At 35.1% G+C, this 13,748-nt stretch overlaps 1 protein-coding gene across 1 annotated transcript; it reads left to right on the forward strand.

The window, feature by feature from the left end:
- The first annotated feature begins 849 nt into the window (after nt 1–849).
- On the forward strand, nt 850–9,695 carry LOC131000128 (vacuolar protein sorting-associated protein 41 homolog). Its single transcript, XM_057925900.1, has 19 exons — nt 850–1,344; nt 1,968–2,237; nt 2,341–2,520; nt 2,635–2,895; nt 3,954–4,086; nt 4,217–4,316; nt 5,104–5,206; nt 5,679–5,779; nt 5,859–5,952; nt 6,064–6,219; nt 6,291–6,353; nt 6,506–6,571; nt 6,867–7,067; nt 7,929–8,006; nt 8,086–8,205; nt 8,287–8,367; nt 8,456–8,541; nt 8,816–8,897; nt 8,979–9,695. The coding sequence occupies exons 1-19, from the start codon at nt 1,075–1,077 to the stop codon at nt 9,411–9,413; spliced, it is 2,880 nt and encodes a 959-aa protein (XP_057781883.1). The 5' UTR covers nt 850–1,074; the 3' UTR covers nt 9,414–9,695.
- Nucleotides 9,696–13,748: the final 4,053 nt, after the last annotated feature.

Raw genomic sequence — 13,748 nt, forward strand, 5'->3', positions numbered from 1 at the left:
TGTCTTCTTCGTATTACTATTTCTTATTTAATTTCCCTTTATTTTTTTCATCTATGAATTTCGTACATCATCATCGTATTTCCATCTCATGTATTGCGTTTTTGTGTGTTAATGGCAGAAGCCGACATGATTTGGTGGTATTACATAACCATGACCATGGCCAATCATTTAACCTTTGGCTGCAGGGGTGGACCTGTCAGATTGTCAGTACATATGTATATTATTTTAATTTTACGATGGTTAATGTCTAAGTTCAAAGATCTTAAATTTGAGTATACTACGAAACAAGCATCAAATTTACTTATTTAATTGTTAATTTTTTTTAAAAAAAAACGTATCTATAATTTATATGTTGATACATGTTTGCTCAGCGTCCGATAGTGAGATGACATTAACATAAAAAAATTTACTAATAATATGAGACTTAGTTAGCTATTTGATGGTTTAACTAGTTACTAATAGTTACTCCTTCTTGATATGCTACTAACATTTTTTTTTCAATTATAATATGCTAACAATGATATGATATGTATATTTATAGATGATCCACCTGGTGTAATTTTTATGATTTCTTGCCTACGGTAAGTGTTATGTGTCAACTTTAGATAATTAAAAGAAAGTTAGAAGCTGACTACTAAGATAGATTAATGAAAACGACTATTACAAGCTCTTTATCTCTTAACCGATTCTCAATAAATGATTTTAGATGATAAGCAAAAATCCCTACAATAAGCAATTATATTAATGATTAAAAAATGATATCACGTGAGAAATAGAGAGAGTGCATAAGTAGATGATATGGATATTTTGTTATATTCGAATCTAAATATCCATCCATCTAATAAAATTTTGATTCAAAAATGATCTTCAGATGAGAACTTTATTTTTATAAGAAATCCTATGCATAATCAAAAGATTTTTATTTTTTGAATTAATTCTATCATCACCCAAAACCAAAAGCCTCATAAATAAAATAAATTTGGACCAAACCCGATTCACCTCTTCTCTGTCTTTATACAATTCTTCAATCAATCATTCAATTCTAATATTTATAAATTTAAAAAAAATTCCGGAATGTCACCGAAGCCGTCGGAGAACGGAATCGAGGGCGATGACGAGCGAGAAGAGGAATCTGAAGAAGACAACTACGACGAGGAGGCGGAGGCGGAGGCGGAGGAGGAGGAGGAGCCGCGCCTCAAGTACCAGCGGATGGGCGGCAGCGTCCCTACTCTCCTACAGAGCGACGGCGGCGACGCGGCCTCCTGCATCGCCGTCGCCGAGCGCATGATCGCTCTCGGCACTCACTCCGGCTCCGTCCACATTCTCGATTTCCTCGGGAATCAAGTGAGTACCCGTTGGAATTTCTGATCCATCCTTTTCGATTGAATTGTGTAATTTGATTGGTGCAGTAAGGGTTTTTGGTTTAGATTGGGGGCTTTTGTGATCGTCCTGGGGGGAGTGGATTGAAATTGTGATTTTGGAGATGGCCTGTGAGCTTTTTGGTGTGATGATTAAAGAGTCCATTGAAGTAGTTTGTGGAGTTTTGAGTAGACAAAGCTGAACTTTGAAGAAGCTAGAGCCACAGCTTTGGTAGCAATAAGCTATTCTAATAAATGGTTGGGTAATATAGCTCAGGACTCTCAATGGAATTCTAATAAATTTTTTATTTTAACATTAAGATGCTTCGCTTCGATAGTTAGATAGATACTCAAGAACAATGTTTATTTATCAATTAAGGTAGCAAAAGTTACTGCAAATTCCTCCAGAGTTGCATATGAGCGTGAGTTAGAATAAACAGTTGCATCTTTACCTTACTATATATCGATTTCAACTGTGTTGCCATGATCAAGTTGTATTCCCCTTTCAGGTAGATATGGATCCGTTTTATTTCCCCATCAGTCTATCGACCTTATATTGCACAAACCAGGAGTTGTTTGCAGCGTTCCTAACTATTTATTCTTCTTCAGGTTAAAGAATTTATTGCTCATACTGCTGCAGTTAATGATCTTTGCTTCGATATCGAAGGTGAATATATTGGAAGCTGCTCCGATGATGGTTCTGTTGTAATAAATAGTCTTTTTACTGAGGAAAGATTGAAATTTGAGTATCATCGTCCTATGAAGGCAATTGCTTTAGACCCAGATTATGTGAGGAAAGCATCCAGAAGATTTGTTACTGGAGGTTTAGCTGGGCATTTATATTATAACGTGAAGAAATGGATAGGCTATCGAGACCAGGTTTATTTAGGTTTCTGATATGTTTATTTTGTATGCTGTCCGGAAGAACCCTGGAAAATATTTAAAACTTTGATCTCTCATGACAAAATTTTCCTTGTCCCAGGTTTTGCATTCTGGTGAAGGCCCAATTCATTCAGTAAAGTGGAGAAATAATCTCATTGCATGGGCTAATGATGCTGGTGTAAAAGTTTATGATGCTGCTAACGATCAACGATTAACATTCATAGAAAGACCAAGAGGAAGCCCACGTCCTGAGCTTCTGCTTCCCCATTTAGTTTGGCAGGTAAGTGAATGCTGGTTATGGAGACAGCCGTAATATTTCAGCGACGGATATGGTTTGGAGAATAAAAAAACTACAGCCAAGTACTTACACATAATTACTTTGCACTTCATTCAGGATGACAATTTGCTGGTCATTGGATGGGGAACATCTATTAAAATAGTATCTATAAGAAACAATCAGAATAAAGGCGCCAATGGCACTTTTACGCATTTGCAAATGTCTAGCTTGAACAAGGTGGATATTGTGGCGTCTTTTCAAACCAGCTATTTCATTTCAGGGATTGCACCCTTTGGTGATTCTTTGGTTATTCTAGCATATATCCCTGTGGAAGAAGACGGGGAGAAGGACTTCAGCAGTACTATTCCGTCACGTCAGGTATTTGCCTTAAGTATATTAGATCCTGATTGAATTGCCTGAGCCTAGTCGATTAACTTTTACTTGTGATTGTCTTCTATGTCCTTTCATAATGTGGGTTGTGTATCAATCTAGTGATGCATATTTTCCATCATTTTTGAGCTATTTGATTGTGTACTAGTAGCAGTCTTTAACTGGAAAATTGTGTGTGTCCGTCTCTTCCTCTCTATACCTTTTCTTGTTGTCTAATTAATACATGTGCTACAGATTTATTTAGACCTAGGGGAGCGATGTATGCTTTTCTGCTCCCTCTTTGATATGTAGATGCTAACAATTTTGATTATAGTCGGAAAAGGTGTTCGTATCTTGTCTCAAACTTGACTATTCTTCCATATGGGTTTCACTGGTTGGTAACTTCTTGTGGAAAGATGATTTATACTCATCTTTTTCTGGATGTATCATGCGCCGCGGACGCGGAGAGGGGAGGAACTTTTTCTGCTATGTCTTCTATTTTGATTCCTTCTTGTTTTATTAGAAACTAGGATTTTTTTATTTTTTAAATGGTATCTTTAGTTCCACTGAGTTTTAAATATAAAATGATAGTGATAATTTAACCATGAAGGACTTCACTGCTCAAAAGTTCTCCCAAATTAAAGCTCTGTATATATTATAGAGTACAATTCCCGAGGTGAAATCCTTCTGGTGCATTTTTTTTTTCTGGCATTCAATTCATAAATAGGATTAACAATGTACTTTCTTGTCCTATCTAATATCTGATTATTCTTTACTTGCTTCCTTTATTTGGGAACAAAATGTGATGTTTCAGATAGAACTTTATTTTATGAGTTTCTCCTTACAATGTTGTTTTAAAATTCATTGTAGTTAACCGATCTTGAGGGGCTTCACTGAGTAGTTTTTGACATATAGGTTTATAGATATTGCAGGTTTGCAATTTAGCTTTTATAGTAGATAGAACTGCTTTTATTCTCTCTAGACGAATCCCATTGTGAATGATTAACCATTTATTGTCTTATGAAGTAAATGATTGATTTGTTGCATATTTATCTGTAATGTAACAGGGAAATGCTCAGAGACCTGAAGTACGAGTTGTCACTCAGAACAATGATGAACTGTCAACTGATGCACTGCCCATACATGGCTTTGAGCATTACAAGGCCAAAGATTATTCACTTGCACATGCTCCTTTCTCAGGTAAAGCTATTTGGTACATGCAGTTGCAACTTCAATTAAGATAATTGTAGCTCTTTTCTACTTCCTTTCTAGTTGTACTTGTAATATTGATAAATGAGATATGTGATGTTGGAGCTGATAATATATGCAGTTGATGCTGGTTGCAGCTATTCAGGTGGCCAGTGGGCTGCTGGCAATGAACCCTTGTACTATATCGTGTCCCCCAAGGATGTAGTTATTGCTAAGCCTAGGTCAGCGACTGGTCTTTCATTGAATATTACCATCAATCTCGGTTCTGTTTTTTCATGCGAGTGATGGGCAAATGAAAACAAATGTGATTTTGAGAGCAACGTCATGCAGTATAACATTGAGTTTTGAAGGGAACCCTTTCTGTTTCTTCTTGACTTCTTCTTTTTAATAATATATTAATATGGATATGTGCTGAATTCCGGTTAAGATGACTAACTAGACAATATAAATGAGTGTGGTGTTTAGCCTTGCCAGCTCCTAGAAGCCTAGAAGGTTGTTAGCAAGTATGACACATTTGATGCATAGTGTTATATTCTCACTTTACCTTTCACTTCAAAAATAGTTTGCCAGTGCTTGTTCTTGTCGGTTCTGCATTGATATTTCTGGGAAGTTGCAATGGACTTCAAGGCTGTTGAACTCTTAGAACCTTATATCTGGGAGGGTTCCGAGGTGGTCCATTAAAGGAGTTGCTATATGAAATTATCTCCTTTAGGATGCTTCCTTTGTGGTTGCATGTTGTAGAGGGATGTTCAATCCTGAAGTATTCTCCTTTACTTTCCACTTTTTCATCTTTATTCCCTACTTTATTCCCTCCTTATCGCCATTTTTTCTAATTTGTGGGGCTCCTTCTCCACTCACCAAATACACAACTAACTTTCTTAAAACCCGTGTCCTCTTGATTGAGGAAGAGTTTTCGTGGACGGAGGGAGTATATTTCACAAACTCGATGCTGTTCTTCACATACAACGGTTCTGTTTTAGATAAGCTTACTTAAATATTTGATGTCAGGGATTCTGAAGATCACATATCTTGGCTACTCCAGCATGGATGGCATGAGAAAGCCTTGGCAGCAGTTGAAGCTGGTCAGGGTCGAAGTGAGCTTCATGAGGAGGTAGTATGTTAATTCCTGTTTCCATGGATTTCAAATGTTAAGATTCATGCATATATGTTGGTGTAATTCCTACATCCAATATTGTGTGATTGGAAATACCTTGCTTCGTCCATCTTCATTAAATGCTGTTTGCTACTTTGGTAATTTCTAGTTCTATATTTGCATTGAATTTGGCATTTCATTTTTTATCTCTCTTCTGTTTGACTTCTGGATAAGATATATGCATTGATAATATAATAATGAAATATTAATAAGAACTTGGTGTGCAGCAAAGATATGTTTATTCATTGGTTATTCCATCAAACATTTATGTTGATCAGAACTGCATTTTCTGTAATGAAAATTTGAGAGTGCTATGCATGTGGATTTGTAAAACAAGATAGTTTTCGAGTTGGCTATATTAGAGCTTTGTTCATTTCCTATAGACAAAACCATTTCCAGATGTATACTATAATTTGTTTTCTTTAAACAGGTTAAATTAAAATATCTTGACAGTCTGATTGTGGAACATAAATATGCTGAAGCGGCATCTCACTGTCCCAAATTACTGCGTGGATCAGCTGCATGGGAAAGGTACTAAAATGTTTATATACTTATGCATGTATGTACTTTGCAGTTGCTCAGTGTAAAATGAGGGGATTGCTTGATGCAGGTGGGTTTTCCATTTTGCTCATCTCCGTCAGCTTCCTGTATTAGTTCCCTACATACCAACAGAAAATCCAAGGTTACGTGATACTGCCTATGAGGTGTGTAGCAGCTCTTTTATTGTTCTTCCACTCAAATCTTAAATCTGTGTAATTTTTTTGGGTAATGTCAAAAACAGTTGGTTGTGGCCTGAAACATATGTTTTGCTCTAGGTTGCTCTTGTTGCTTTGGCGACGAATCCATCATTCCACAAAGATCTCCTGTCTATTATTAGAACCTGGCCACATAATATATATTCTGCTTCGCCTGTTATCTCAGCTATAGAACCACAGCTAAATACGTCATCATCAACTGATGCTCTCAGAGAGGTTTATATCTGGGCCATCTTTTAATTACTGCAGACATTGGTATCTACTTATACGGTGTTATTTTATCTCAGGCTCTGGCTGAGTTGTATGTGATTGATGGACAATATGAGAAGGCCTTCAGCTTGTATGCAGATGTAATTGGTTTGCCTTTATATTTAATGTTTAACCAGTTTACTTCATACCCCTTATTGGAGTGAATGAAATGTGCCAGTTAGATATGGTTTCGCTATAGTTTCTGGTTTATTTGCTTAGTGCCTCCTAATACTTCTTTTGGTTTCTGGTTCAGCTTATGAAGCCGGATTTATTCGACTTCATTGACAAGCACAATTTGCATGATGGCATTCAAGAAAAGGTACTTGTACCACTGTATGATTATGTTTCACCTGAAATGTCAAAATATATCATTGAAGATTGAATCATCTTTGAACTTGATCATTTTCTTATGAATAAAGATTGAACCCTCTTTCATAAAAGTTATGAAATGTTACTTGCTTACATTCAATGCTTAATATTGGCGCATGCCACTTTGTTGGATGCTGTATGTGATATGATTCAGCAACTGCATACAGAAACCGAACCACATCAGAAACCTGATCTAAATGGTTGTAGTTGTACCATTTTTTGATTGATCTTACCTGGTTTTGCAGGTTGCCCAGCTTATGATGATAGACTGTAAACGTGCAATTCCACTGTTTATCCAGCACAGAGACATCATAAGCCCATCTGATGTAGTTTCACAACTTATGGCTGCAAAGACTAAGAGTGATTACCGACAGTTTTTACATCTCTATCTTCATTCATTGTTTGAGTCAAATCCTCATGCTGGGAGGGATTTCCATGACATGCAGGTATATAGAAATTGAAACTTGGTTACGGGTGTGTTTATATATATTTTTGCGTCATGCTCACTTTGAAAGCAAAGTCGCTAGTCGTAATCTGTCATTGTTAATAATCAACTTTTCCTAATAAAGTAAAAGGAGGGTGAACTTTGAAGGCCAGGTCTTTCCTCCAAGGTCCATAGCAGACTTCTCCCATGAAGGGAGAAACTGTGTTAATACTTAATCCAAGTGGAATGTGAAACAGATGACATTTTGCAGAACATAGTGTTCTAGGCTTACCTGCTGTTTGTTACAAAATGAGATACCCAATAAGAAAGGGTCAATTACTTGATACTTGACTCAGGAATTCATTTTAGCCCAGTAGTTCCTCTTCTTGTTATTAATTATACACTTTCACTTCTGGTAACATTCATCATCTAATTTCCTCTGAATGGTCTGAGACTACCCTGTAGAGACTTCCGTGTCCCCCCTGATATTTATGAGTTGTACTGCGGTTTCGAACATGTACATGGTGAAATTGTTGTTATTGTTAAGCATTATCCAGCCTTTTCTTTTTGGTTGATTGAACTGATTGTTTTTCACTTTTTACTGGTATTTATTTCTGAATCTGGTTCTTCTCCGGGTGATTTTGCTGTTTAGCCATGCTGTAAAATATCTGCCACTAATAATGTGAATTCATCGTGAATGATGTAAAGTAACTTAGAAAGGAGTTTTAGGTCCTTGATGTAGATCAGTTTGTCTATGCTTACTTGCATTTTTAAAGGGCTTCTGTTCTGCTTTTAAGTCTTGTGCCTAATGACCCATAATGTGACTTTTCATTAATAGAATTTGTTTGTTAAAACTTGGTTCCATTCTGGTGGTCGTCAACAGGTTGAACTGTATGCTGATTATGATCCAAAAATGCTGCTTCCCTTTCTACGGAGTAGTCAGCATTATACATTGGAAAAGGTATACTCAGTAAGTGGGTACTTTCGCTTCTATCGTTTTCATCTTTTTGTCTTTGACCATTATGAAAATTTCGTTTCAGGCTCATGAAATTTGTGTCAGAAGAGGACTTTTGAAAGAGCAAGTTTTCATCCTTGGAAGAATGGGAAATGCAAAACAAGCATTGACAGTAATCATTAACAAACTGGGTGATATAGAAGAGGTGCTCACCTTGATACTCATATCATTTGTTTGAAAGAGTTCTGTTGCAGAATTGAGATTGAATATCTGGTATCTTTTGCAGGCCATTGAATTTGTAAGTAATCAACACGATGATGAACTCTGGGAAGAGCTGATTAAGCAGTGTATGAACAAACCTGAGATGGTAAGTTATAAACTGAGCTTGCTGATCAACGACACACGAGTTTGCACCAAGAAAAGCTCTAAATTTTGCTTGGTCTCATCTTTGGCAGGTAGGGGTATTATTGGAACATACTGTTGGCAATCTTGATCCCCTGTATATTGTAAACAGAGTGCCCAATGGCTTGGAGATACCTCGGTACGTTGGTTCCAAATTCTATTTATTTTAATCTACCCTAAAAAAGTGTTGTGGCGTTCAATCTGAAACTTAGGCGAAACTTTTAATTTGGCTCGAGTCTAGTACATTTAAAATGAGGGTATAAGATCCAGTGACTTTTTTTAAGAACAAGTGGTCTATCCATGTATAAAAGCATCTTTATCTGACCCCATTAGTTGAAATGCACGTGTGTAGTTAAATTGCTTAATCACTGGTAAATTACTAAAGCACTGAAGTGAAATGCATTTTGTTTCAGGCTGCGAGACCGTCTAGTCAAAATCATCACTGACTACAGGACTGAAACTTCTCTCAGACATGGATGTAACGATATTCTCAAGGTAATAGTCTCACACACTCGCATTTCTTAGAGGCGACTTAGATGATGTGATTGATAGATTCGATTCATGGTAAACCTGCAGGCAGATTGTGTTAACTTACTGATCAAGTGCTACAAGGAAGCAAGGCGAGCTATATACTTAGGCAACGAGGAAGATGAGTCCCACAGCAAACGTGATAATAAAAACAGTGCTTCTCAGCCGGCTGGGAGATCCGTCACTGTCAAAACAACCGAGGTCAAGTCCAAAAGCAGGTGCGGCTCAAGGTGTTGCATTTGCTTCGATCCATTCTCCATACAGGATGTGGCGATATACGCTTTCTTTTGCTGTCATGCATACCACGAGACATGTCTCTCGGATTCCATCATCTCGATCAGTAGACAAACGAAGCCAGCAACCCGCCCTCCTCAGGACAACCTCCCGTATTACAGTGAAAACGGTGATGACAATGATGACGATGATGACAGTGTTGACGATGCTCGGATACGTTGTATCTTGTGTACAACTGCGGCTGGTTGAGCATCTCATCTTTGGTACCTATACTGATTTACAGTGCTGTGTGCATATCCTATGAGCCTGACCCTATTTTTTTGTATCCTTGTATATGTAAGGAATTGTGCCTCTGCGTGTCGTTAACTATTTACCACTGATTTTTTTTTTTTTTTGTTAGATTGAAAATCCGCCTTCAAACGGCATAGTTTTTATCTTTTATGAGAGAGTGTAGTTTCAGTTGCAATTTTTGCTGGTGAGAAAGTTGTATTCCCCAATGTTATTTATATTTGTAAAGTTCTTGTCACTTAAGCTGTGTTGGTTGCTTTAGTCTCTTTTTTTTTTTTTTGTGGTTATAAAAATTTGTATTTCAGGCCGAATACAAAAGCAATTGAAATATTGATGTTTAAAATTCAGAGGAAATAAGAGTCGGGAGCTTGTTGATGTTTGTTGAGAGTTTTTGGAATAAAAATCCACAATGTTTGCAGCTAGAATTTACAATTAAATCAGACCATTTTTTTTTTTTGAGGAATAAAGGCCAATTTGATATACTCCTCTCGTCCCTGAAAATTGTGACCTTATTACTATATCGGGACGTCCCAGAAAATCGTGACCTTTCCTTAATTGGAAATGACTCCACAAACTTTCTCTTTCACTATTTACTAAAATGTGTGAGACCCAATCTACACTTAAACATAACTGTCACACTTTTTCTTAAAACCCATGTCATCATCTTTAGATCTCAATTTTTAGGAGCGGGGGAGATGAGAATGCATCAACGATTTTTCTGACAAGCCAACCCTCAGGCGTGTAATTTTAAGTCTCATATTTCAAGATAATAAAAACCAAGTCAATAATAATAATAATAATAATAATAATAATAATAATAATAATAATAATAATAATAATAATAATATTGTCCAAAACGTCTATTAATTGTGTATTGCATGTCCGAAAAGAACTGATGACCCCAATTTTGTCTTAATTGCGATTTAAAGAATGAATATAAGTGATTACTTGATTGACGTGAAAACTAAAAAATCATAAACTTCCCTGTCACAAGGGGCAAGATTAAGACGCATTTTGACTGGTCAAATTTAATAGAATTACTCCTGTGTAATTTATTACCGTAATACACTGGCCTGCAGAATCTATACTATTTAAAAAAAGGTAAATAAAATCTCCCAAATTGGATAAGAAAATTAATGAAAATTAATATTGTTAGCCATGAATGAAGCCGAAGTGGATATCTGCTTCAAAATTAAGCAAGCTCCACTTTCTTTCCATGCGCAATGGATGAAATCAATTTATTCAATTCATAGTGGAGAAAAATGTAATATTTAACAATCTTTTTTTCTATTATCAAGTTCTTTTTTGGCATGTTTTAGACCGACGTTACTAATACCTTTTTTTTTTACTAATACCTAACATGTAATTTTTGAAATGAGAAAATTTACAACGAAATTATAGTCTAATACTAGACTTTTTTGCTGCCCATCTAGAAGGAAAACGACCCATTTGTCAAATATTAGTGAAATTTGCGAAAAAATGTAGTTTAGATCCTCAATCGATGATTAAATGTCTGGTTTTGATCTGTTGATTTGTGTTTTAAATTTGTTGCACAGTTGATTTGATGTCTCTCAAAAATGTAATACTGTTTTGACTTCTTCAGTCTGATTTGCTTAATATGCAGTGAAATGTGCTCAGCCACCTATTTAGACTGATATCTCTCCTTGGTGATTGAAAGATGTTGTAAATGATAATTTTATTGAATACATAGGAGTTATATTTTTTCATCAAAAAAAATCACAATCAATTCTTTATTTTAGGAAGTAAACATGGATTTAACTATTTGCAACAATAATGGAGCATAAAGAACCAAATTTAATCATTTTAGGGGACCAAATTATTTATTTTCCCTATCACGACAAGAATTCAATTCATAGACAACAATTTTCAAAACATTTTCATGTTTTGAAAATTGTTGTCTATACGTCGATAGACAACAGTTTATAACTTAATCGTTTTCTATAACCGAAAATTCAGATGATAGGCCTTAAAAATCGTTATCTAATATGCCTATAGACAATAATTTTCGGAGGCATGTTGTGTTTATAGGGTGACCATAGACAACAGTGTTTAGACAGTGTTGTCTATAAGACTGTTGTCTATAGCACTATGAGACATTATTTATTTATTATTTTTCTGTTGTCTATTATGAGCTACATAGACGACAGAACGATAGAACCTTTGTCTATATAATAGACAACGTTATTTTGCTGTTATGTTTCATTCAGAAGAAAAAGTTTGTAAAATTAGAAACAAGCCCTAGCTAATTGTGGTCGCCCATCCATAGAATCTCTTTCGCCGCCCCACCCGTCGGAATCTCTCCCGTCGTCCAGTGAGTGTAATTAAATAGTTGATTATGAGTAAAATAAATTAATTCAAACCAAAAATAGTCTTAAAATTATTTTGCCACACGTAGTTCTAAACCAGGGGGCTTAGCCCACTGGCCACCGGGTCCTCACTTAAGTGAAGTGACCCGGGTTCGATCCCTCTTGGGAGCGAATTGGAGATCGGGGAGATATAAGGTGGATTTTGGTGAATGGAGAGATAAGGTGGTTCTTGGAGTGGATGGGGGAACTAACTACTAACATCTAACATGACTTTGCCCGATCAAGAAAAAAAAAAGTTCTATATATTAAAAACCCAATTAAAAAAATATTTTCTTTCTAGCATATATAACGAGCTAGAGTAAACAAACTAAAGTATAGTGGAGTTCACTTTTCTCTTTACTAAGATATACTAGTGATCGAGAATAAACACAATGTCAAATACAAGAACACACACCATTAGGTATAAAAAGAAGTTTGCATTTCATCGAAAAGAAACAGAAATTCTCAACTGATTGATCAACTTCCTTTTTAGCATTATAATCCAGAGCAGAAGAAGTGAAGTATAGTGATCAGTTTCCTTTAAATTATTCTCAAATGCATCATATATAGCCCTTAATTTTCAACATCGACATGCATCAAACTTAATTGGAGCTAATTTTGGGATGACATATAATTATAAATGCAAGAAATTGGAACTATATAATCCAACGACCACTTGTAAAATTCATCTTATATCTATTACTCTCTCCGTCCCATTTGAAATGCCTTAAGAAAAATATGAACGAAGATTAAGAATTGTGTGATAAATGTGTAAAGTGTGACATTTCAAATGGAACAACCCAAAATTAAAGACAAATTTCTTTTTATTTATAGGTTGAGCCATTTCAAATGGGACAACCCAAAATAAAAAATAAAACATTTCAAATAAGACGAAGAGAGTACATCTTTCTAAGAGTGTCAATCGGATCAATCTACTCGTTTTCAGATTAACCCCATGCATTAGTTTCAGTCTACGAAAAATAGTAGATAATAAATTAAGCTTTCGTTTTATTTTAAGCAATTCTTTTCTATTTCACATATGAAAGAATTTGTACGTGGAAAAATATAAAACACCAAGAATTTCAAGCAAGGGAAATGTCACATCACTTGGAAGTGCTTGAAATCATGAATTTTATTTTCCCTTTTATCCAAATTCCAAGGAAATAGGGAATTTGAGGATATACATGATTAAAGAAGGACAAACTTTTTTTCTATTTAAATTGGGAAAGGTGGGGACTAAGATTTATTTGTATTCTATATATAAAGTTACAAAGTTTGTGGTGAAAGAGGGGAAACTTAAACTTATAGTTTGCTTGAATTATAAGATTAGGTAAGACATGAAAGGGAATTAAGCTTCTTTTAGTACATGCGCGTGAAGAAATAAATAGGACCAAAGAGAAAGCTAGAAAATTAAAGTTTTTAGTAAACATCAGAAAATTAATACCACAGAAAAGTGGGACACTTTTTTTATAGAATAGTTTTTTTTGAAAAGCTTTTTTATAGAACAGTTGTTAGTACACCACCACCACCATTCATTTTAGCCTTATTTCATAAAAATCTAAAAAAAAAAAAAGATAAATCTATCCAAATCAATAGAGTTATATATAGAGGCATTCTTTCTAGTGATAATTACAAAATAAAAATGTGTTTTAATTAAATTATCCTTATCAAAGTTTAGCTTTCAGTTTTTTTTTTCTGATCTTCTTTTAGATGAATTAAAAGTGTGTCTTTTAATTTGCAATAATTTCATTCAAAGTTTCTTTCTTCATCCATTGTTTAAGCAGGCTTAGTAAGCTTAGAAATTTATAAAGCGCGAAATTTCAAGTAAAAAAACATAAAATAAAAGCAAAAAGCACGAAACTCAATTTCTCTCCAATCACATGCAATGAAACAAAATGAACAATCAATATACGTTATTTTATTTGACTAT

Source organism: Salvia miltiorrhiza, chromosome 8, assembly GCF_028751815.1.
Source record: "Salvia miltiorrhiza cultivar Shanhuang (shh) chromosome 8, IMPLAD_Smil_shh, whole genome shotgun sequence".
Taxonomy (NCBI): Eukaryota; Viridiplantae; Streptophyta; class Magnoliopsida; order Lamiales; family Lamiaceae; genus Salvia; species Salvia miltiorrhiza.

Coding starts and splice junctions, on each gene's coding strand:
- LOC131000128 (XM_057925900.1), top strand. CDS start 1,075: ATGTCACCGAAGCCGTCGGAGAACGGAATCGAGGGCGATGACGAGCGA. Junction 5,780..5,858: donor GGATCAGCTGCATGGGAAAG/GTACTAAAATGT, acceptor TGCTTGATGCAG/GTGGGTTTTCCATTTTGCTC. Junction 6,354..6,505: donor CCTTCAGCTTGTATGCAGAT/GTAATTGGTTTG, acceptor TTTCTGGTTCAG/CTTATGAAGCCGGATTTATT.